We start from the raw sequence: 24,127 nt of genomic DNA, 5'->3' as shown, positions 1-24,127 counted from the left end.
AAGTGGTCCTCACTCGCTTAGGACTGACACAGACAGACGAGCTTGTCAAACGCCCGTCTCCAAATTATAGTCATCGTTTTTTTTGCACGTCCCTCACTTTCGCATAAAACACACACAAACAGGAAAATATCTTATTCTTTGTGGCCCATTGTCCTATAATCACATGAGCTTACAATACTCAGGTTGGGCTAAGGGCTCAATTATAGCACTTGCATATGCCCCACTCATTAAAGGTGAGCAGTATGTAAAGTGGTTAATGCTGCAATCTTCCCACACTATTTGGTGCTATTTTCGTGACAGGCATTAGAAAAGGACTGTATAGGAGGGGGGGGAAAAAAAAGGTTTTACTTTTTCTATTTCTTCTCAGTGGCAGCTCTAAGTGTATCTTTAATGAGGTAGTCAGCCGAGGGATGTTAGATCACAACGAGGCACTCGTCAGATGGAGGACAACTTGCAGGCAGAGCAGTCTTATTACATTGTTCCCCACTGCTGGGGACCATCACAAAAATCTGATGACATGCTCTGGGCATCCTCAGTACAAAGAGAATCACTAAACACTTGAAGGGAAAAAAATGACTCTTGTATGTTATTCGGTGCTGAAATGTAATAAAAGGGAAACAATGGCAGTTGTTTTGGGATATCACGAATCAGAACCACCTTGGCCAACTATGCTGGCGGTTGCATCACAGGTGCTGCTGAACGATCGCGGAAATATTACACAAGAAGCAGTCTTGTCTTGATGATCTTCGCTCTCTTCCGTGACTACACGTTGCTACTTGTCACTTTGATCACCAAGGTGACACTGCTCGACGGAGTTTAAAGGCTACAATGGAGTTTAGAATCGAGTATTCATGGTGTATAGTTTAGAGAATATAATAGGTAGGTATAGAAAAAAAAAGGTGCAATTACCAAATACGTTACTATCCGCTACTTCAGTATCATGGATGGCGCCGTGGATTTAGCAATGCACAACACAGCCTTTGATATTTACCAGGTCACAACCCCTTATTTACCCCTCACTCTGTCTTCTGTTAAGGAGAGCAGGGAGTTGCAGGTTATTATTATTATTTTGCTAACAAGGAGGCTTGGCATCCCGCCTCAAATCACTTAGTGTATAGATGGAAAATATTACACAGTTAAATGTACAACATACAGGTCAAGTATGCTGTAAATACAGGTTTCTGGTCTTGCTGGTAATTGCAAACAGGTAGCATGACTATAAAAGGGCTCTAAATAAATAATAATCAAGTAATGCGGCAGTGCTGCATATTGTGTGGAGCTATAGGCTTTCTAACAATGGCGTGTGCTATATACGGGGTAGATGGTATTGCACAGCTATTGAGCAGATATTGTTTTGAGTCATCATGTGCTCTGAGTTATCTGTTCATTACTGTAAAGTCATGTGGAAAGAAATTGTTTCTGTGCCTGCTCGTTTTGGTGCACAGTCATCCGAATTAGCGGGCTGCAACAGTAAATACAAGCAGATCTATTTACCCAGCGATGATCATCATCACGGAGATGAGAGACGGATGAAAGTTCATATATAAAAAATATGAGAGCCTCCAAATATGGCACGAAATTAAGTTTCAGTTTCTCTGCTTTCTACCTACCCGCTCGCCCTCCTGCTGTTTATACACTAGTTGTGCAGCCAAATCTGATCTGAAACAGTAACCAGTGCTGCTCTGACGTCTGGCATTACAACATCTGGTTTGCATCCCTTGCTATCTGAGAAATGACATAAACTGCCAGCGAAACAAGGACACGATCCATAACACTGCCTCAGGCTTTTTAAGGAATTCAATGAGATTTATTTTCAGTTCACGTCTTCTACAGCTGGCTTATTAGACAGTTGAGTAACCATATTAGCATTTTTATTTTAGATTAAAACCATCCATAAGGGCTACATGTGTTTTATTTTCCCTGAGGTATAGGGCAAACAGATTTTCATCAGAATATGCTATTGTGGGTGACAATGATCTCCACATGAAAGGAGTGATGGAATGGCACATCTGCAGGAGTGGGGTGCAATAGTTGAAACTCCTACGGGAATAGGTGGATATGGAATTGTACAAACACTCTTTTTTCGCAGAAGCACCCAGCAGAAGGGGAGGACTTAAATAATTTGTGGTCAGGCTTAAAGAGGTCTCAGGTGGTGTACATGTCCCGGAGTGGTAAGCTGGCTGGTGCCAATGATATTTCCATCAGCTGGACTATTTGTTGTTCCTAATTTGTGGCCAACCAAGACATTTACTGTACCTAAGTAACAGCTCAAGGCACAGAAAATACACCCTCTGCTGGGTCTTTTTACAAAGCATTGGTCTAAAACTGAAAATTCCCATGGCAGCCACAGTGTTGAATATGGTGAAGGAGGTGGCATGGGAGTCTCAGACAGGACACGTGTGTCCCCAGAGGTACAGTCATTTGTGTAGGAGGAAAAGAGCAGTGAGGAGAACACACATCCCTGGGGATCACCAGAGCAGGATGCGAGTTTCCCCAGCCTCCCCTGTTGCATCCTGTCTTTCGGGAAGTTGGGGAGTCACTGGTAGAAGTGGATTAGTATATCTGTGTTTTGAACAGTGAAGTTCCAGGAGAAGAAGAAGAAGAAGAATACTTGCATATGGTCCCCATTAAAGATGTTGCAGGATAGAGTGCAGTGCCATAATGACTGCTTCATTAACCAACGTGTGTGCCTGGTAGGGAAACAGCAGGGGATTCAGCAGGGGGCCTATGATGTGCTTTCCGTGGGCCATTACTAGTTTTTCAAAAGAATTTTGGGACCACCGAAGTGAAGGAAACAGCCCTGTAGTTACTGCTCCTGTTATGCAAGCTTTATGAGAGACAGTAGGATTGTGAAGCATTTATAGCAGGAGAGAACTTCACACAAATTGAGTTATCTGCTTAAGATCTGTGCGAAGACGAGAGCCAGTTGGTCACCACAGGCCATCAGACAGGAGTGTGAGACGCCATCTGGGCCTGGGGTTTTCCTACATTTTTGGCTCTGAAAGAGTCGTGAGGCATCCTCTTCAGCGATGCGGCATGCAGTTTGAATGGCAGGAGTGGTGGGTGAAGGAAATCATTCGAAATTGCAGGTTGTGTAGTGAGTCAGTTGAGATCAGGGAGATATCTGAGCTTCTAGCTTGTCAGTATAGCTTCTATTGTTTGTGGACTTATAATAATAATAATAAACCTGCTTTTATTGTTGTATTTCAATCAAGTCTTTGTGAGAACATATTCTATATCTGCCCTGACACCTCACAATGTTGCAATATCAGTAAAGCCAATAATATTGTTTACCGTCATCCCACACTGTTTACCAGAGACTTTCTAGATTTTAGTTTTCATGTGTGAGCTGCGAGGAAATGAATGACCAAAGGGGCCAAAACCTGCATGGAGCAGGGCAGTATCATCCTTTAATACTGTGTGATGGTGTGTTTCTGTCCCTGGTGAAATACTTAATATACTATCTGTATTTGTGCGGTTCATGGCAGAGGTTTGCTCTTTTAAAATCCCCCCCCAGAATAATGAGAAGAGAGTCAGGGCGTTCTTGCTCCATACTGGTTATCTGGTTAGCCAAGCGCTGCAGTGCCCCGCTTACACAGGCTTGAGGCGGGGTGTAAACACCGGCCAGAATAAAGGAGGAACACTCCTGTGGTGAATAAAACGGCTTACCGTAAATGAAAAGAGCTTGAAGGTGAGGGCAACACCGTGACATCGATACACCAACCTTCAAGCAGATATAAAAGCAGATTCTGTCTCTCCTAATTTCTCTGATACACCGCCTCCAATAGTCTTTTCCTTAGAGTAAGAAAACTAGGCAGATACATAATGAAATGTCCAGGTTGGATTCACCTCGCCAGTTAACGTGAGTGCAACAGATATTGAGGAGTCCTTGCCCAGAGACTAAAATTTAATTCGGTTGGAGCTTTAGCAGTATTAGCATCTTTTCCCTGTTGATTCAGAGAACTGCCTCTCCTTAAACTAGAACATCCATAAAACTCCCAGTGTGTGAATTTCTTACACATTTTCTCATGGCGTCAAAATGATAATAAGGGATCGACGTTTTCGTGCTTAAAATTCTTAAAGAAATCAGCCTCCATTTTCATTTTGCTTCAAAAACCAGAAAAAAAAAGAAAAGAGAATTGGGGATTTTACATTATTACATTATTCATAGAATTGTTGTACTTGACTTCAAATGATACCAGATGCATATAGATTACTGACAAAAAGTTGTCCCAAACGACTACAGGATAAAAAAAGATATTAAAAAAATGTATGAAAATAAATAAACGGATGACAGAAATCCAATCCAGCAGTGGATGAGACAACAAATAAATATTAATTCTTACAAGAAAACTAGAATTCCATTTAGAGGTATTGATTAAGCTGTTAATGCTCCACTGATTAATAAAATTGAGTACTGCTCAAGAATGTTAAGTGTTTCTGTTTTTATTCAAATAGAAAAAAATAATCTTTTATTAAAGGTAAAGGTAGCCGGCAGTCGCTGACAGGCTCAGGTTGTTATTTGACAACATTGTGGAAGGATCCTTACAGGGACAGACATTTGCATTCACGAGTAAAGTGCTTTTTATTTAAGCACAAACAGCTGTTATATTGCTCCATTCCAAAACCAATAAACTCCATTAACAAAAGCATTTTACTTTGCTGATCGTAGCTTTTTTTTTTTTTCAAGATCTATAAAATAAATTTAAAAAAGCCACAATCAAAAGGACAACTGAAATAAAGACGAAACTCTCTGACAAATAGCTTTCAAAACACTTTGGAAACAATTCTTCTCAACGTCAATTCCCTGATGATAGGTTTCACAAAAAGAAAAAGGGCGGAAATGTCACTGGAATTTGGCTGGATCAACTTTTGACTGATATTCCATAAATGTCCAATACACGCTAGCTAAAGTGACAGCTTGATATTTTTGTTATAGTATTTTGCTCGTACACACGTATAAATCACTGCAGTTCGTTCATTGACTGAGACAGGACATGAATATGACAATAGACAATTTGTCTATCCGCTTTCCGCTGCACCTAAGTGCTGCTTTCAACACTTCAGACCAAGCTATGTTATTGTAATAGGCCATCTGGAAAACTGGGTTAGTCTCTTTGGGACGGCATTAAACTGTTTCAGGACCTATATTACAAGTAGACAAGTCTACATCAGCCTCAGAGACCAGGTGTCTAATAGATTTGACGGCAACAATGGAATGGCGTTGACCCAGTTTTATGCTCTTTGTACATGCTCCTCTGGGAGAGATTATTTAGCAATATGTTAGTTTTTACACTTACACACAGCATGCAGAAATTATATCTTTCTCTTAAGCCGTAGGTCTTAAATTGGATGTCATTTCTTCTGCCTGACATAAACAGTATCCAAAGAACTGCGAGTGATGTATGATAACCTTTCATTTAAAAAAAAGGAAAGAGAAAATAGTTTGTGTTTTTCATGCAGCAGGTTTCTTGCTTTGATGTAAACGGAAACTTAAGGTTGCACACCCGTTGTAAATCATTATCCATGACTCATGATAGGACCGTGCCTTCATCAGAAAGCAATAACAACAGACTGTCAAAGTGTCAAAGTGATGCACTACTGTAGCTGTTTGAGTTGACGCTCCTCTTCTATAGGCATTCCAGCTAATTGACACCTAAGCTGCCAAACTGCCAAACAAAAAAGATATCCTTATTGATTATACCAGAACTGAGCACTTTTCATTTGCCTCATGCATGTGCTCGAATTTGCTCACATTTCTGTCATCCAGCTGATTTTTTGAGGTAACAGAACCACAGAATTCAGGATTTGTTTACTCCGTCTCTTAATCTTCATTTTCCTCATCATGCTTCTTCTTTTTCCTCTAACGACAATTATTGACACCATCAGACTCTCTCAGAAGTCCAATGGAATAATCGTAAATGAAATCACAATTTATCTGCAAATTAAGATCATGAAAAATGTACAGAGGTGACGGCTGAGGTAGAAGCAATGCTGCAGGCAAGCATGGATCCATTTTTCATTTTTTGCCCTGAGGGTAATCGATGATGGGGGCGGCGAGACAACAGCATACCCTGAATGAGCAAGGGTACTGTGAAAGGTTCAAAGTAGCCTGCCGGCTCATTCAAATTCAGTCTGCTAAATCCTGAGCTTTCCATATTCCCTCCATGTTCCTATAGCGTACCATAGGGAGATCTAGCTGGCACTCTAACCACGTTTTTTTATTATGGGCTGCACTCTGTAATGGCCTCAGGTCAGCAAAGAGATCTAGATCTACATTAATTCACATAAACTCTGCAAAGACTACAGTATATACAAGCAGTTCTATGGCTGGCAAGGACACAGAGGTGGAGAAGGTGGTGAAGAACTCAAAACTATGCAAACCCAGGCAGTATTATAAATGTTTCCAACCGATTTACATATTATGAATTATTAATTACCGAAGCTCATGTCTGATGGACAAGTATGGGCAGGAATATGTGTCACTAGAAACTAGTTTGGATCATGATTTGAATGTGAATTACCCAATTTGAATAATTACATTAAAAAGACTGAATTAGAATCACATAATTTGAATTTGGATTGCTTATCTTGAATAACTTGGAAAAGTGAATTTGATTAGTTTGGGACTGAATTCCAATAAGCTTATAACTCAATGTGATATGATAAAGTTGAATTCATTTGCTCTGAAAAAAAAATACAAATTCAAATTCGGTTCACTGAGACACACCATTGTGTCACTAAGAGAGTTGAATTCTCACTGAAGAAAAAAAAAATCAATTCATTGTTTCATTCAATTTCATATTATTAGACTAAATTATATTATAGTATATTGTACTGTAATAGTATTTCAGTCCCAAATTACTTTCTGGTTCTAGTTTCATATGTCTGCCCATGGACAAGTGGCTGAAAGCAAAATAAAGTGACAAATAATTGATTATTTAATTAATAATAATACAGATTAGAGTGACACACTGATGTTCTGTTCATTAATTATTTCAATCTACAGTAACTCAGATATTTAAAGTATAAAATAGAAAGAATGATCTCAATAACAAACTCACAAAACAGCAGCAAGGTTTAAGAAAAAAAGTATGGGTGTACCACTCATTACCTGCAGGTGGCACATGTCTTAAAACTGCAGCAATTATTTCTCTCTTTTCCTGTAGGTGGCGCAAAAGAGTCCGTGTTAAAATGGTTATGGGTCACGGGTCAGATTTGTTTGATAGTGCATCAGCATCTAAAAACCATATACTGGCAATTTTAGATTTTCCCATAAAGATTGCCTGAGTGAAATGTGTTGGGTAATAAACAGATATGAGGCACAAAATTAAACAAATCGTTTACCGTGTGCCATCATTAATCTATAATATTAAGCGTGCCTGCATGCTTAGCTGCCCACAGATTCTTATTTATGCACACAGTATTGCTCCTAGAGTGCATGCGTGCATATACAGTGCTTTAATCTAGAGCGCTAAAGGGAGAGTAGCTCAGCTGTGGTATGGCACATCCACAACCTTGACTATAACCAAGTGTGCTTTTTTTCCTTCAAGCTCCACTTACTCCCCGAGTCATATCTCGAGCAAACTGTGATGAGAGTTTTTAAAGATACACAGACTTACCATGGTGATAGCTCATTAACACTGCTGCTCAAGCCAAATTTCCTCAGTAAACAACATTCCCGTAAATGATTAGCGTTTTTGGGGCTGGTGTTTTTTATGTAAGCAGACCAGATTTAGTGATCAGTAATGTGAGGATATAAAACAGCCTATTATCCCAATGGATGCCGATTGGGGAACAGACGTTTTTTCGTTTTATGAAAGTCGTTTTCACATCCACTTTTTTTTTTTTTGGATGAGATGAGTCAATACCTGTAGGCATCTCGCAAGCTTCAGAGCGTCGACACCATCACAATATCACTGTTTCATTTAGCCATGAATCAGAGTGCAGTCACAGTATGGTACAGCATGCGTTAAGTGGGAGTGCAGTAGCCCTGAAGGTTCTGGGATCAGGATTAAAAGAGTGAGCGCTTGAATGGTGGCTAATGTTTCAGAAGTGCATTCAAGCAAGTCGTGTTTTCAACAACTCCATTTAAAGCACAGTTCACCTCTAGATGTAGACTGTAGGTATGTATGCTGGTATGGCGGGCTGAATGTCGAACAAAAAAGAAAAGAACAACACAGCACTGCAACATGTCACTGGAGATGTTTTGGGTATACAGGGATAATAGTTGAGATTATGCAGCAATTAAAGACTGAGATCCCAGCAAGATGTTGATTATGTCTGAGAAAACAGTGATTACATGTTACCACAGAGTCAAACTCCTCAGGTGCGGTTGTTTCTAGTTAAGTCGCCTGTCGTGTATTTAAACTCAAATGTGTTTTCTGGGTTGTCAGTTTTGCCAATACTAACTCTAACTCGCTGCGTGTCAATGCTACTCATCCACCAAACATCAGTGATATTGGTAAGTGAGCTTCACAGAACCCAAGGGCCAAGCCACAGCCAGCCTCTGCTCCCATCTGACAAGCAGTACACTAGTATCCACTGTTGTACATCAGACTACAGAGCAGCTTCTTTCTTTCTTCTCTACTCCTAAATTAATCTCCATATAAAAACTCCATAATGAAAAAAACTTATTTATTCATAAATGTATCTAATTATTTGTTTTGCGAGTAGTATAAAAGGCTACAAGTTGCATTTTGTTATAAAACCCTGTGTTGTTAAATTATTAATAAATTAACCTTGTACCTTGATGCGAGAGAACTGCTTTAATGTTCTGTCAAATGTCGGTACAATTAAAACAAAGCTACAAGGCCACTAATGGAGAGAACAAGCTATATTTCTATTCAGGCCTCTGGGATTTTTTAAACATGTTTGAGTATGAAGGGAAAGCGATAAAATAAATACAATAGGTGATACAGAAGTCTAATTCAATTAAGATGTATTGAATGTGTTCTGTCTGTCTGTCTGTCTGTCTGTCTGTCTCTCTCTCTCCCAAAATGAAATATTTTGGTACATTTAATGAGCAGTGGTGTGAAGCCGAGGGATTTGGCTTTGATAAAGTTGATAATTTCACAGTTGAATTGATTCTTTGTTGGCATTCTTTCCTGTCAAATTTGAGGCGAGGGACGGACTTAGTGTGTCATGCTGCCAGCAAGATTTGGACAAGCACACTCGGAAAAATCCACATTTTTAGCAGAAGGCAACCGCTGAAAAGCTGTAAGGTTACAGGAAAAAAAATAGAAAATTACCGCTGTGTTTTTCATGTGAAAAATAAAAACATTGGATATGAATTGCTGATCTTTTGGCTTGTTTCGCAGCTTTGTGGTGCTCTCACGTGGGCTTTCATTAAAAAGGTGGGGTAAGCATTCTGGAGAAATCTAATATCATAACAAATACCATGATATAGTTGCAAACAATGACACAGCAAGTCATGTGACTAATGTCAGCCAGTTGCAAACTCCTAAACTTGCTGCTGTACAGCTGACATGCAGAGAGAATGAAAGGTTTCCCACAGCAAACAGTAATACTCATCGTAATCTCATTGACTGAGTTAACATTAGCCTTTATGCATTCATTGTATTGCGGTTTGTGGTGTTTGTTCAGGTGGTTTAAGAGGATGTATTACTTTGCGTGTCATGCACTCCTTCCATATGATTTGTTCATCCTTAACATAACCTAAATCCCAAGTACTTCCAAACAATGGATGGTGTTCCCTTCTTAAAAGGGGACTAGCTCTTTGCCTTCTGCTCCAGATATTTTTCTGATCTCCATTATGCTCATCTCCTCTCTGTTGTATATTACTATTCTCCTCTGGACTACAGCCACAACCATCAAGGAATCTTTTTGCACTTGGTTGCAGCGTTTCCAAAAAGTGAAGCCAAAACATCTCAATCACTGTTGGCGACTGGGCTGGTTAGTTAAGGAAAGCTCTTGATTTTACATGCAGCAGAGTTTTCTATGGATGGAGCGCACATTTTAAAGTCAATATCACAGCCAAGCATGTTCATTAAATTGCAAGAAGACAAAACTGTGATTGGTATTTTATATTTGACATTGCAAGTCATTAAATGTCGCCTGACACAAAAATCCAGGCTGGAATGACTCAAAAAAACAAGTTTTGTGTGGCTCATTGTTTGGGGCAGACAACTAGTGGGCCATGAGAAGAAACTGACAGAAAAAAATGTATTAGACTAGCATTACATTATGTAGAATCACATACCACACATTTAAATGTGCCATATATAGACCTTTTAATTCGCTGCAGTGTGAGTTGCTTTCAATGAAATGGGTTTCATTGTCACAGATCTACAACTATTACTGAGTTTTTGATGAGATGAACTGCCAAAGTCATCTAATTTCTCCCCGTCTGCCTCTCCTTGGGTATCTCTTTATCTTGCTCCATCAGCATGACTCGCTATTTCACTCTCTGAAGGTGAGTGTCTTTCTTCTTTCAGCTTTGAGATGGAGTGCTGCACTTGTGGATTCATGGTGACCATTATGTTGTTAATAAGGTGATATTTTTTTTTATCAAGTCTTGGAATGAAAATAAAAATACAGCTGGTTGAGCAAAGTTGGTAATGCTGTGTAAATTTTTACTTTTAAGTATTTGGCTTGCCATGGTGTTGCACTTACAATGCCAAACGCTCAATCACAGACATCTGAGAAACTTACCGAGCCAGTGTTCACCAGTTATCTTCCCAAATCCCTCACGATAGGAGTCCCATCCTCTGAAGAAGTTGACCGAGCCATCCTCCCTGCGCTGGATCACCTATACAGCCAAGACAGCAAAGCAAAGAGGTCAGGGGTCAGATGAGATTCATCTCACGCTGTGTTTTTCATGAGTCATTCTTAGTCCCATTCTTGGTGGCTGAGCTCATCCAGAACTAAACTAAATGAACTCATAAATGCTTGCTCTTTCACAAATGAATAATGCAAACGCTCTTCCCACTAAAAAGGCAATTTGTCGGAGGCTAATAAAAGGAATCCATTAAATCTTGACTGACTTCGAATCAAATCGCTATGGAATCTTCATCCTTAATTGAAATCCCGAAAAAGGGATGATATTCATAAAACAATAATCCTAAATACATGAATAGAGACACATTTCTTCTTCTTCTACTCTACCATGAATCATGAAATTCCTTCAAGCAGTCAGTGTGGGGAGAAATGATTTGATAGCAAACCTTTCAGCGTGAGAAACAAAGGAAATATTAGCAAATATTTACCGGTTTATCTCAGCCGTATCGCCCGATGAAATACTCTATCCATTAAAAGTGCTGACATACCAAGTGTCAAGCTGAGGAAGAAGGGAAATTGGAAACGTGCTCCTGAAGAGGAAATGCATGCAGATGGAAAATAGTCTAGAACTCGCTGTTGGAAAGCTGTGCTAATGTTGAAATGACAAAGGAAATTCCGTGAGACAGTTTATGTTCAGCATGACTAATCCCCTAAAATACCATAAGGCACCAGATGGCACCAACAGGCATATTTGCTTTTATCATGCACGCAGACAAAGAACAAAATCCTGCAGAGCAATGACAAAAATCTTCATCCTCATCATTTTGATCCTCATAATTGTCTTTATTGTGATCATCTTAATCATCGTTACTGGATCATCATCACTTATCAACACCATCTAGGGATTTTCTTCCCTATTCTTAGAAGCTCGATTCACGATCTTCTCGTTCTCCGAATTCTTCCGACATTATTCCAAGGATTGATTTCCATTCTTATTTCAGAGATATGATCATCTTCAAACATAAATTCTGTTTCAACCGCTTCCTCTCAACAGATAAGCAGTATTTTTCAGAAAACTCAACTTCTCTGACAATTCAAAATCTTTCTGTCAGGTTGTTCCTGAAATCTTCCATTTCCAGTCACTAGTCATTCTAATTAAACAACTGCTAAAAGTCAGTCAAACACCTGTATTATCTAGACTGTCAGATATACAGCAGCCAGATAGATACCTAATATATCCAGTACTTTAAATAAAGACACAACATAAACAAACAGTTCTTAAACAGAGCCCTTCAGTTTGTTTCTTTTTCTGTAGATTGTAACCAAGACACATATTGAGTGGGACATAAAGTGCTACATAATGGTGACGCTGTTTCTATGTAACATCAAGCCTAGTTTTGCACACAGGTACCAATGTATCTGTATTTAGAAGTGTGCACTCAGGAGAAGGCAGATTTCCAGCAGGTGTGTCTGGGGGCTTGTAGGTGGGAAACCTGCACTCCAGGCTGGCTGTGTGTCCAGTGTGCATGCATGACAGTAGAATTAATTAATTAATATCCAGGTTACTTAATTAAGGTGCAAATCTGGACAGGAACAATTCCAAAATACCAGTAATGAAAATGTTAATATCCTGACAACAAAGAATCCTACCCTGACTGCCACATACATGAAGACTTGCAGCCCCTATTGAGGAGTGAGCAGTCAATGGTGGGATAAAACAGAGCAGTCAGGAAAACAGGTTTTTCAAAAACTGTGACTCACTGCAACCATAAGAAGCCCTACAGCTTACAGTCATATATGTGCACCAAAATAAGCTGATCGGTAGAGCAGCATGCGAGATTAGCTGCAGATAGATACAAACATGGACACATACGCATACGACCAAACACTTGATCACCTCAGGCTTAAGCCTGCCAGAGAGAATAAGCCAATATTGGCTGAAGTATGAAGAATCAAGATGTAAATCTTTATTTTATATCAATCCGACTGCAGTAGAGACTCGATAAAGTGGTCTTATCCATAGTCATGATGGAACAAGCCAGCCAGTGTAACTGTATGGTCCATTGATGTGTTTTTAATAGTATATGGCCCAGAGAAATTAGATATATCCTCCTTTGGCCACGCAGGCCGAATTGTCCATTGTCTTGGTCTTGGGATTTGCTGACGATAAGAAAAATATACAGCATCACCGTACTTATCCTTTGACATGTTTACCCCATTGTGGTTTCTTTATAACGCAACTCATACAACTCACAATTGTCTCTTGTGCCTCTGAATGCCCCTCCCGCATCTATTCTAACCCTATAGACAGTCGACACCACTCTATTTGTGCATTAAGTTGTAGAGTGCTGCATGAAGCTATCAATTAAACAAAAAGAAAGAAACAGATTTGAATCAGCTGTTGCATAAGACTCTCAGAGGCTTTGTCCCAGCCGTGGTGCATTAAACTATCAGATTAGTGGCCCGGTTATCTATAACGATGTCAGTGATTATACCTCTTAAAGTCTTTACGTTAACGCGGAAATCTAACTCGACAGTTCCTACAGAATTTGACTCCTTATATTAAGTCTGAATCTTGGATAAAACTAATTAACATGACGGTGTGACTGACTGTTATTATAATGGGTAATAATTTACTGTGGTCCTGTGTTACTTCTTTACAAATGATTTAATATAAGAAATTATATCCCCTGCCTATTAAGAAACCATTGTGTTGTTTGAGTTACTGCAGCACAGTAAATCTTTGTTTCTGCCTAGTGGAAAGGTATATATTATTGCTGCAGATTTCAATATTAAATGTGTTTTATATATATATATATATATATATAGTGTATATAAATATCGTTATCAATCATTCATACACAGGATCGGAGAGCAGCTCATTCACATTCCAAGTGAAATGCTACCGAACAGCTTAATGCACAGATGGAGTGGTGTCACTACGACTTCACTGTAATTCTGTTAATAAAACAGTACTACTATACTATATACTCATATCAGGAGTTATGTGTCACAGTGGGGCTTCTGACAGGGATGTAGTGTTAACATTTTTTCTTACTTTCTAGACTTGGAATCAAGTATGCTCAGTCATAGGGTATGATAGCCGACTAGGGATAGCCTAAATGAAATAAGATCTCAGTGATTTAACTTTATAGACAAGGATATTATCACTTTTAGTCACTTGAATCTATTGTGTAAAGACATATAAATAATAGAAACACACATATCAATGATTAAACAATGAATAAAACTCTCTACGCTCTTTTTTGCATAATCATCCCACTTTTGATCCACTAGCTTATAATAAACATGTTACTCTGTAAAAAGATGAACATGTTTACCTCAATGAAATCTTTTCACAGTGGTATTAAATTATATTATGTATGGCTCACAGGGGCCAGTAACCAGTTAATAGGGCTATTACTGCAATGATGTCCTGATTAAACTAATCCAAAGACCTTGGGAAAAAGGCTGTGGCATTTGACAGTGGAAACAATGCACCGTCATCATGTTACTGATATGTCAGCGAGGCACTCAAGGACTGTGAAGGAGTCTGCCCCTGGTGTTTTCTACTGATTGCCTGGGTTAACTGCTGAGGCTTTACGTCAAAGACTTGTAGGAAAAAACAAAATTACTCTCTGGTAAAAGACACGCCAGCTGCAAGTTTGAAAAAAAAAAAAAAAAAAGAGACAACAGTCATGTCACTAAATTCTCCTTGAAATAATGACCTCCCAGCCTCCTTATCTTACCCCTCCCCATCCCTACATTCAAATTAGCTGAAATAGAGAAGACTGCAAATTGATAATGCTGTGTTAAAGATGAGGTTTTCCTTTTCATCCATCCCTAATTGTTTTTTGTCTCTCCCCTGGCACTCATTGTATTAGCAGCAATTTAAGAGGCAAAGAAAATTGCAAAAAAGTGCCCACACCGTCCAATAAATCAGAAGAAACTTAAGAACATACTCTTTTTTTAAAACAGATTTAAACCCAAAGAAAATAATACCAATATGTCAGACTACAGTCAGCCTTTACGAAATGATTTTAGACAATGATAACACGAGCTACCAGTTTTTATTCAGATTATCTTTGGCCTCTCGGAACAATACAGCACTCACATTATCACAAATCGGAAAAAAAAGTCAAAGCCTGTCTGGCTACATATATACTGCAGGGCCACCTGACATCCTGACAAAGATGTCTGATAGACTCGAGATGGAAAGAATAGAAAATGAATAACTTGCTCTCATAATAGCATTGTTCCATTGACGCAGATGGACCTCATCTACTTTTTCACAGGAAACACAATTATGAGAGCCGCATTGAATTTCGATAGTTTTAAGTCGTCAATTTCGCAGCTCCAGTATATCAGACGTCTTTCGAGCTGGCTTCCACACCTCAGCCTATGTCTCTCACTCGTGTTGTTCTGACAGAAAACACGAGACATGAGCAAGTGTACCAGCAGTACTTGCTACTGTGAGTCACTGCTGCAGTGAGAAACTGGCCAGTGGTCACACATGAAGCAGTAATCCACAGCAGCAGGTTAACCAGCAAGCAGTTCACTTCAGATTAAGGTGAACACTCTTGTCTTGCTGGCCCTGCCTCCTTCCATGTCTAGCATCCTTGTAAGACTGGAGAGCCCTTCTCTGAGGTTTAATTGCATGTTGACCCTAAAGGTCTCTGTGTGTATGTGTGTTCCCGGGAGATATGGAGCTCACCGAGACTCATTTTCTTTCACGTTTCAAAACGGAACGGCGTCGGTCGAAATTGGAAGGTGGTGGTGGGGAGCATGGGATTTTTGGAAGTGGTTGACAATGCTATTTGAGTGACAATATACAGCGAAGATACATGGTACAAATGTATTGTCCATTCGTTGTCTGTGCACTCACAGATAAATAGTCCTCTTATTTATTGTGGGCAAAAAACTGGTTTGTTACTAGAAGCAATTATTAGTGTAATTAAAAAAACAGCAGAATTGACATTTATATTCAAATAGGCTCAAACACCAATCAGCAAAGATATAATTACATTCCACTAAGTGAATGAACTGCCCCTCTTAGTGAAGTAGGTGTGACATAAAATTCAGAAAACGGTACATGGATGCATTTTTATAGTGCTTTTCTATGCCGACGACTAAATAGGACTGAATGCCCAAGTCTGGATCACGTGTCCAAGTGCCTGTATGGAAGGTCAAAAAGGTCACCTGGTCAATAAGTGTGTGTCTTTTACCTATTCGCACATACACGATTACTTTTGTTTATGTGTGTGTGAGTATCTGTCCTGTACATGCAGTGCTGCATAAGCGTGTGGGTGTTAATGGTAATGTCAAAGTTTGTGGGTACTGCAAAGAAGTTCTCTTGCTCCTGGCCTTGCTTTATCACTGATAACATTTAAGCGAAGCACATGGAGAAATATGCAGCCAAGAGGCAGATAAGCCAGACTGTACTATCTGCTCTGACTTTAAAATTATGGTTACTCATAAAGAATTTGCTCCCAACACTGACTTTTACCCGCACGAAACAACCGTTTTTCAATTTCACCTTCAAAGAAACAAAAGTCAGCCACACGGCTCAGTGTATCTGTCTAGAAATGTGCATTTTTACAGATGCACAGGCTCAAATTCTTGTGTTTTGTTGAGCCTGGGCCACTCTTGTCACCCCACATCAACCCGTCGCACACAAACATACAGACACAAATACAGTTTCCCTATTGGGACGCAGCAACTGACAAATCCTTACACACAATGTCTGGCTGGAGGGCAGTTCCTCACATCAAAGTTGTTGCTGTCAAGGTCAGAGTCTCACAGCCTTGTTCTGTTTGGGTGTGGGGCAGGTGATGTTCCAGCCACACACAGAATGAGAACCGCAGTTGTGACACAGCAGCCATTTTATTAAAAGGGTTGAGCAAGGTCTCGGTTTTTTCACAACATGAAGTACTGAAGCATCCAAAAAAACTGACTGAAATCGATACAGACTACAGCCTGTGTTCATATTAGTTTCCTGGCAGCAACGTAATAATAATAGCTAATGCAACCCGGTGCTGTCACACACATCGAGTTCTAAATGTGTGTCTGAAAAGCCTGCTTTGACTCTTTCATATGATATTGATGAAATAATGCATTATTATTTCAACTCTATGATACAATCTGGAAATGACCTGAGCTGCTCCAAAGGATCGGGCGTGTTTTAATGGATCAGTATTGGCAAAAAAAAAGCAGATCAAAATTCAATCCTTTCTTTCCTGTACTTTCCCACGAGTGTTGCAGTGCCGCTCTCCTTAACCTCAGTCAGACTCAACAGTGCACCGTATATTTGTTCACACCCGTGAAGTTCCGACAGAGAGATTGGCAAAAACTCATAAAGCGATATACTCTTCCTCTCTAGTGGATCGGTCAGGGCAACTTAAAGAGTCGCATTCTCAGTCGAGTTCTCGTTTTCATTCACATCACATCAATAATTTAAGCATATTAGTTTTATAATAGTTCTGAATCAGGACTTTTAGTATTTGGATCAAGTAGCTTGTCAAAAATAATGATGTATGAAATGAAGTATCTGTAGCTGTTATTTCACATTGTCAGAGACATATCTAATCAACATTTGTAAGTATGAGAACAAACTATTGCCATCTATTAAATATTAAAGAACTCCAGAAATGAACAGATCTCTTGACAGAGTCTGAACTGCAAACACTTTTTTTTTCCATTGCTATTGTTTTGCCTAGAAAAATATTTCTATACAGTAAAAATAAAAGATGTTTCTGGGACGCTTCCTCTCATCTGGTAGCTCTCGTACTCTCCATCACTCTTTCTCCATATTGCAGTATTCCTTTCCTTGCAGTTCTTAGGCAATTAATTCTTTCTATATGCGGAGTCTACATGCTCCACAAAGCCTAAACAACCAGCTCTCAGAGGCAGCTTTTTCAGTAATACCTCCGCCATTTCTGCAGCAGCACATGTTTATTGTAACATAAAAGATATGAGGAATTTGTTTAATTGCCGTAGCTCAAAAGTAAAAGCACGAATCCATAAAAAGCAACAGCAAACCAGTAATTACTATGTATATCAGATATCCTCGCCTTCTGTTTATCTTTCAGTCCAATAGCTTCATTTTCTTCCCTTAAACATTTAAGCTTATGCACACATAACACTGGGTAAGCATTATGCTTGTTTTTGTTTTCTGACTGTTAAATGTTAAAGAGATGCACCAAATTATCTCCAGTCATAAAAAAAAAAATATTACATTTTTAATAACATATTTGAATTCGTAATATCCCCGGTTTTAAATCTTAAAAGTTGCCAAGTTGCACAGCCGAAGTTAAACTTTCTCCCCACCAGACTTTCCGCACCAGCCTTTGTTACTGATGCATGGTAAACACAGCACAGCGCGGAGGCAGACAGGCCATACAGATGAAGGAAAGTACCTTTGGGGGGTGGAGGGTGGAGAGTGGTTGCTGTAACATGTTTTGTCAGAGTGTCTGTGTCAGCAAGGCGCAATAAACTAAGTATTGACAGTAAAAAGTCTCTTGTACTTTTCCTCTCTAGTGAAGGGAACTGTGACAGTTCGTGATAAAAAAAAAAAATGAGACCTGTGTTCCAGGGCTTGTCAACAACAACAACAAAAAGAATCAATGCAGCAAAGAAACAGGATGAAATGCACATGTAAATAAATCTGTAGGCATCCGTAGTGAGCTTAAGGTGTAAAATAAACTCTTGGCCAAATAGTGTTAACAAAAAAGAATCACCAATCCTGAACAACCATCCCACCCGAAACTTGCTGAAGGGTTATTGCATTGCCCGTGATCACATTAGGCTCCCTGTAAATCGCTGCAGTAGATGAAGGCTACTTAACAAGCTGCCTTAAACTCTTCAGCAGGATTTCTGTCAACTGCTGGGGGGGCCCACAGCGAGCACAGACGGACACCCTGACTGACAGACCAGAACACAGGGAAGAATCCACACAAGCACTCCAAAGCTGATTGGGGGGAGATTTACAATCTGGCATATGACTTTGTGGAAAATAGGAAATGTGCCAAAAGCTTGTTAGCTCCTGGCATGTACACACTGTGCTCACACTACGTTTATATGTTTGGTGCTTTGGCAACAGATGTCACTTGGTACCGCCGCTCTGTCTAACTGAAGATAATTGGTAACATCTTCAGAGAGTGATTAAAACATCAGCTATGAGGGACAGGCAGAGCTACAGAGAAAAAATGGCAAATACTGAAATCGAGATAAACATAGATTTATGAATAAGTATTGAGTACAATACAAAAAAAATAAAAATAAATAAATATAGGATGACAGAAATGAAGCAAGCTTTGAGGATAATATAATCAGCTCCAGACACTGCCTCACACCTCCTTTCACAGATTTAAGATAGATCAAAACAGACCGTCGGAGGAATTGCTAACAATTTGATTACATTGTTAAGAATATTGATGATATGGTGACAAATTCAACACTGTCTGATGAAAGCACTCATAAATCCACGGCAGTCTGCAGAATTGCTATCTTCAAAGAGGACTGCAAACATCTGTTTGGTGAATGTTTTATAATCCTATCAGAAAGACAGATGTGCTCTGAACACAGCAGCAGCAAACAAGAACAGAAGGAGAAACACACGGTTTTTCTCTCTCACACACATGCAAACACTTTTTTTTTTGCATTTACATGTAGACATGGCCTGCTTAAGTAAAAAAAAAAAAGATTATTCCTGGCTTTCAGCAGTAATCAGATTTTTTTTTTTTTGGAAACATCACATAAAGGAAGCTGCTTTTCCTTTATTGGTTTATGGGATTAAAAGAAATCAGGTTAACACAGGTAGATTTATGCTCAGGCTTTTCAAATGTTCTTTAAAAATCAGTGTACAGGCATGACAGAAGACACAGTATAGGGGAAGACATTAAGAATAAGCAGGTATAATGTTTACCAAAGTGAAAACTTAGCTCTGGTCTTGCCGGCAACCTTGTGTTTGGCATTATGGCCGTTGCCACCTTGATTCTTATGGACGTACCTGTGTGTGAGTGTGTAGTTAGGCATTGATGTACTGTTAGTTGACTTACACTTAGTTCTGACACCATTTTCCAAGCAGAAAAAATGATTCAGTTATAAACTAAACACCTGTCTAGTTAGAATTTGATATGAGTTTTGTGAACCTGCTTGTGCGGGACACATTTAATAGGACCATCATTTACAAAAAAGAACATCATGCAGTATGAAAGAAGACCTGAAAGCAGCACTGAAAAGCAAGCGGAAGCTCCGCTCACGAATAATATACTGCCAATGTGTTTACCAGGTTCACCAGCTCAGGCTGAGGGAAATCTTAATTTTGCGCTTATGTGGTCATAAAATATTGGAATTTAAAGCTAGAACTGGAGGTGCTAGATGTGCAGTTAGGGGATTTTGACATCCCACATGAATATGAACCAAATTACATGACAGTTCACCTAATAGTTCACTCAAAACCACAAAATCCATGGTGGTGCTAGATGAAAAGTCAAGTCAGAAACACTCAAAACCACGACAGTAGGATATATTGTGATAATAGTGATTATGCATGGAATTCCACACAAATCCATCCAGCAGATATTTCACTGAATATAGTAACATTTTAACTCACCGGTTGCACTAAGTGAAAAGTTCAGGGGAGCGCCAAAGTCATTTCGATTCATCTTCTGGGCACTATTGATATGTGAATACATTTTAATGTAATATTTGCTGAAATCAGACAGGCCCAAAGTATTGGACTGACCATGGCATGGCTTAAAAATAAATAAAAGTCAGAAAATGTCAACTCGAAATGTGCTTATACTAATTTTAAAAAATGTGGCAGGGAGCAAATCAGAAATCTAATTACTTACCGACTGCATGTAAAATTGGGTTTTCACAGTAACATTTCTCTTTTGCATATAAATGCAGTGAATCAGACTGCTCAAGCCTTAAATAGGAAAAATATATAATGGGATATAAAACATCAAACATATATAGGTATAACAGCAGCGATAGGAGCCCAATTTGTGTGCCTGCACATGTAACAGAGAGAAAACAGAATTATCATCATTGTTCCTGATGCAGCCCTCGCACAGCTATCGAACCTTTCTTCACACCACCTGCTCCCAGCCTCATGCGGCTAATAGCACTAAAGGACATGTCTGGCACTACCTTTGTTAATGCTACAGGTCGACAACAATGAACTCTGTCCTCATGCCAGTTAATGAGGGCACAAATAGACGTCTGCATTCTTGTCCAGAAGAGTAAACAAAAAAAAGACGTGAATGAACCCACAGTCGAAGGGACACCGAGTCTACGCGTTAGGAAAACCATTATGTTTCAAACAAAAGTCAGATTGTACTTTGAAGTTTTCAATTTCTGCGCCTTACAAAACCTTTACAGATAGACAAAAGACAGAAAGACAGAACAGGAAAAAAACATGTCCTTTTTTTTATTTTTTCCAAACCAATAAACTAACAAAGATGAAATATTGAAGACCCCGTGAGCCAGAGATACTGAAAAGCCTATAACGTACACTCAAAAGGCACTCCGAGCCTCTGAAAGAGCGATACAACATGCACGCAATCGTACATTCAATCTCGAACTTTTACATTTCGGTTCTTAGCTGAATTGAATATTTGAGAGTGATTGCTGTACTTCTGATAAAAGCACAATTTGATAATGCAGCCCTACACTGCACTCTGATATATCTACTCTCATTCATTATTTATGCCGTGGTCATTTTTAGTCCCTTCCTTTTAACAAATAAAATAGTAATAATAGAAGACATTACCCTAAGCCGCGAGGCTGTATTTAAATGGCATTTGAAAATGTCTTTTTGCTGAAACAGGTAGACCGCAGGCCCAGAGGATTACTTTATCTGAGTGTGTATACATATTTCAATATGTGTGTCTGACTGGGCGAGTCCGTAAGCACATATGAACATATATTTACTGTATGTAGACATGTATGTACTCTTTCTGTTAGTGTGTATGTGGTGTTTATAAGTGTGTTTTAGGGCTTGGGGCCTAGTATTGACAGCTCTTTTCTTTTATGTCCTATCTGCCGTCATCCCTCCCACCTCTGCGCCAAGACAGTCTCCAGGGCGTGAGTTATAGCAGGGAAGAAATAGTGACCAATTTCGTCTGACAACCATCCACATCAACCCGTGCTAATGTCTCTTCTGTTCTCTTCCTCCCTGTTCTGCTCTCTTCTTTTCATATTAGTTGTTCGACACTGAGGGACACTAATGACTTAGAATACCGAAGCCCCCCAACATATCTTACAAACACATGTCTCAGCTAAAGTCTCATTTAAAACCACAATTTCCATCACTGTTTCTGGGCGATCGCTGTCATAAATATGGGCAGCTTTTCACGACGTGTATTTCTTCTTATTATATTACTTGATGATCAAAAACTAGTGGGTCGACAGCTTTGCTAACAGCCAAACCTCAAGCAAGTCATAGCAGCCTGTTAATATTACTTACTAATCCAACAGCAGATTTACTCCGGTCTAGCAGTTTCTTAATGGGTCACTCTATTTTTCTCTTTTTCGTAGCTTCAGAAAACATTTTCTCAATAAAATATGATCCACAGTTTCACCACCACTGTGACTTGGTGCTGTAAAGTGTTCTGCATTTTCGTACACGGAACAACAAGGTTATATCGTGTAAGATCAGACGTATAAGATTCATACGCCATTCACTTGATTACATGTCACTGTGGCATTAAAATGATTTAAAATCTGTTATTTTATGGTAGAAAAGTTACATAATGAGGCTTGAAAGCCAGACTACCTTTGCTAAACCGTGGACACTGTGGCAATTAGTGGTAATTACTTGCTTTAAATACGCTACATCAGGCCTTGTCTGCGACATGCTGCAGTATGGAACAGGATCACAAGTCAAAAACCAGCAAATGTGATCAACAATATCAGTTACACAGCGTCCGTTTGAGGTTTGCCTAACCACCACCTGTTTATTCTTTAATCATTCGAATGTTTATTTCTTAACTGTTTCTCAGCAGCTATGTTATAGAGAGCAAATAAACACTGCAAGCATGCACCACCCTGCAAGAAGGTTCCACATTGTTGGATTTTGTATGAATGCTGCAAAGCGTACGCTTCGTCCAGTCCACTGCGGCTCTGTGTATGACACAGGCAGACGGATGAGGAGAGAGATGTGATGTAACCGAGACGCTGTGTTTTTTTATAGAGTTCTGACCTCACATTGTGCACGCTGTTATTGGCTGGGAGGGCGGGGGAGGGCGACACACCAGGTCGAGGCCCAGGATTGTGCCAAACACAGCAGAGAATACAGGCGGTGCACAGGGTCTCTGCAGTGCCGCACACTTCTAGTGGATCATAAGCGATGACGGAGAGGGATTATTTTAGTGTAGGTCTTTAGGATGCTTGCTCTAATTACAGTTAACTGTATTGATTACTGATTACTCCAGACATGTCAGCTCTACTCAAGATGCAGAGCTGTGCCCAGACTACATGTTACAGCATTTACTGTCTCTGCTGTTGATATAATGGGAAGCTGAAGCATAAAGCACGGCGACACAGCAGATCTGGCACAACTTACGGGTCTATAATAAACACTGTGTTCCCGGTAGCTATGGCTAGCTATAGCTATTGCTTCCCTTTGTTTATTTTTTACTTTTGTCTGGCTCCTTCATAATGACTCTGAGTCACTACACCCCAGAGGATGTTCTCCCCTATTTTCATGTGATTTCACCGGCACCTCATATTCTGCATTACCATCGAGTCCGTACAGCCAAGAAAACCTGGGGAGCATGCTATACTCATTACTGTATATTTGTCTTTCTTATGCCTCCTCTCGACAACACCTCGGAGCTACTTAAAACCACACATTTTCCCTTTTATATTCCACCCCCGCCTCCCTCTTTCTTTCTCTCTCTGGAGGAACATGACAGGTGCGGTACACGGTCATGTCTGTGGGGAAACAGTTGATCTTTCTACTTAAAGCAAATAACTATTGACGCAACAGCACGACCATTTATGTAGAAATATGGCATTGTATAATATATAGTATCCCATGACATATGCTTTATTATTCTAGTCTATAGACTTGCTCGGTTTCAAAAGCTAATTCCCCATTTATCAAATTAGAAACTGTGGGATTTGGGAGCTGATTGACGGTAGAGATGTAGACACAGAACCAACATCCTCCTAAAGGTCATCATTGACTCATGCTACAGTCCCGCTGATCGACGTCTAAATCTAGTCGAGTCCCGGTATCTTCCCGTCACCATTTCTTGAAACAGCCGCATTATCCACGAGGCTCCCTAAGGGCCACCTTTTTACTGCAAGTACAATAGAACAGAAAAGCTTATCGCCGGTCATATTGGAATTAATGTATTTCAGAGTGTGGGGATAA

At 39.6% G+C, this 24,127-nt stretch overlaps 1 protein-coding gene across 5 annotated transcripts in view; it reads right to left on the bottom strand.

Annotated features, from left to right (window-relative positions):
* fibcd1b (fibrinogen C domain containing 1b) overlaps window positions 1–24,127 on the bottom strand; it is a 144,665-nt gene that overhangs the window by 24,627 nt on the left and 95,911 nt on the right. For all 5 annotated transcript variants that reach the window (XM_027282254.1, XM_027282255.1, XM_027282253.1 and 2 more), the window contains one exon: window positions 10,675–10,771. In XM_027282254.1, coding sequence (XP_027138055.1) covers window positions 10,675–10,771 — 97 coding nt within the window. The remainder of the gene's footprint in view (window positions 1–10,674; window positions 10,772–24,127) is intronic.

This window comes from Larimichthys crocea, chromosome IX (assembly GCF_000972845.2).
Source record: "Larimichthys crocea isolate SSNF chromosome IX, L_crocea_2.0, whole genome shotgun sequence".
Lineage (NCBI taxonomy): Eukaryota > Metazoa > Chordata > Actinopteri > Sciaenidae > Larimichthys > Larimichthys crocea.
The sequence above is the reverse complement of the archived record's forward strand: the minus strand, read 5'-3'. Positions and strand labels throughout refer to the sequence as shown.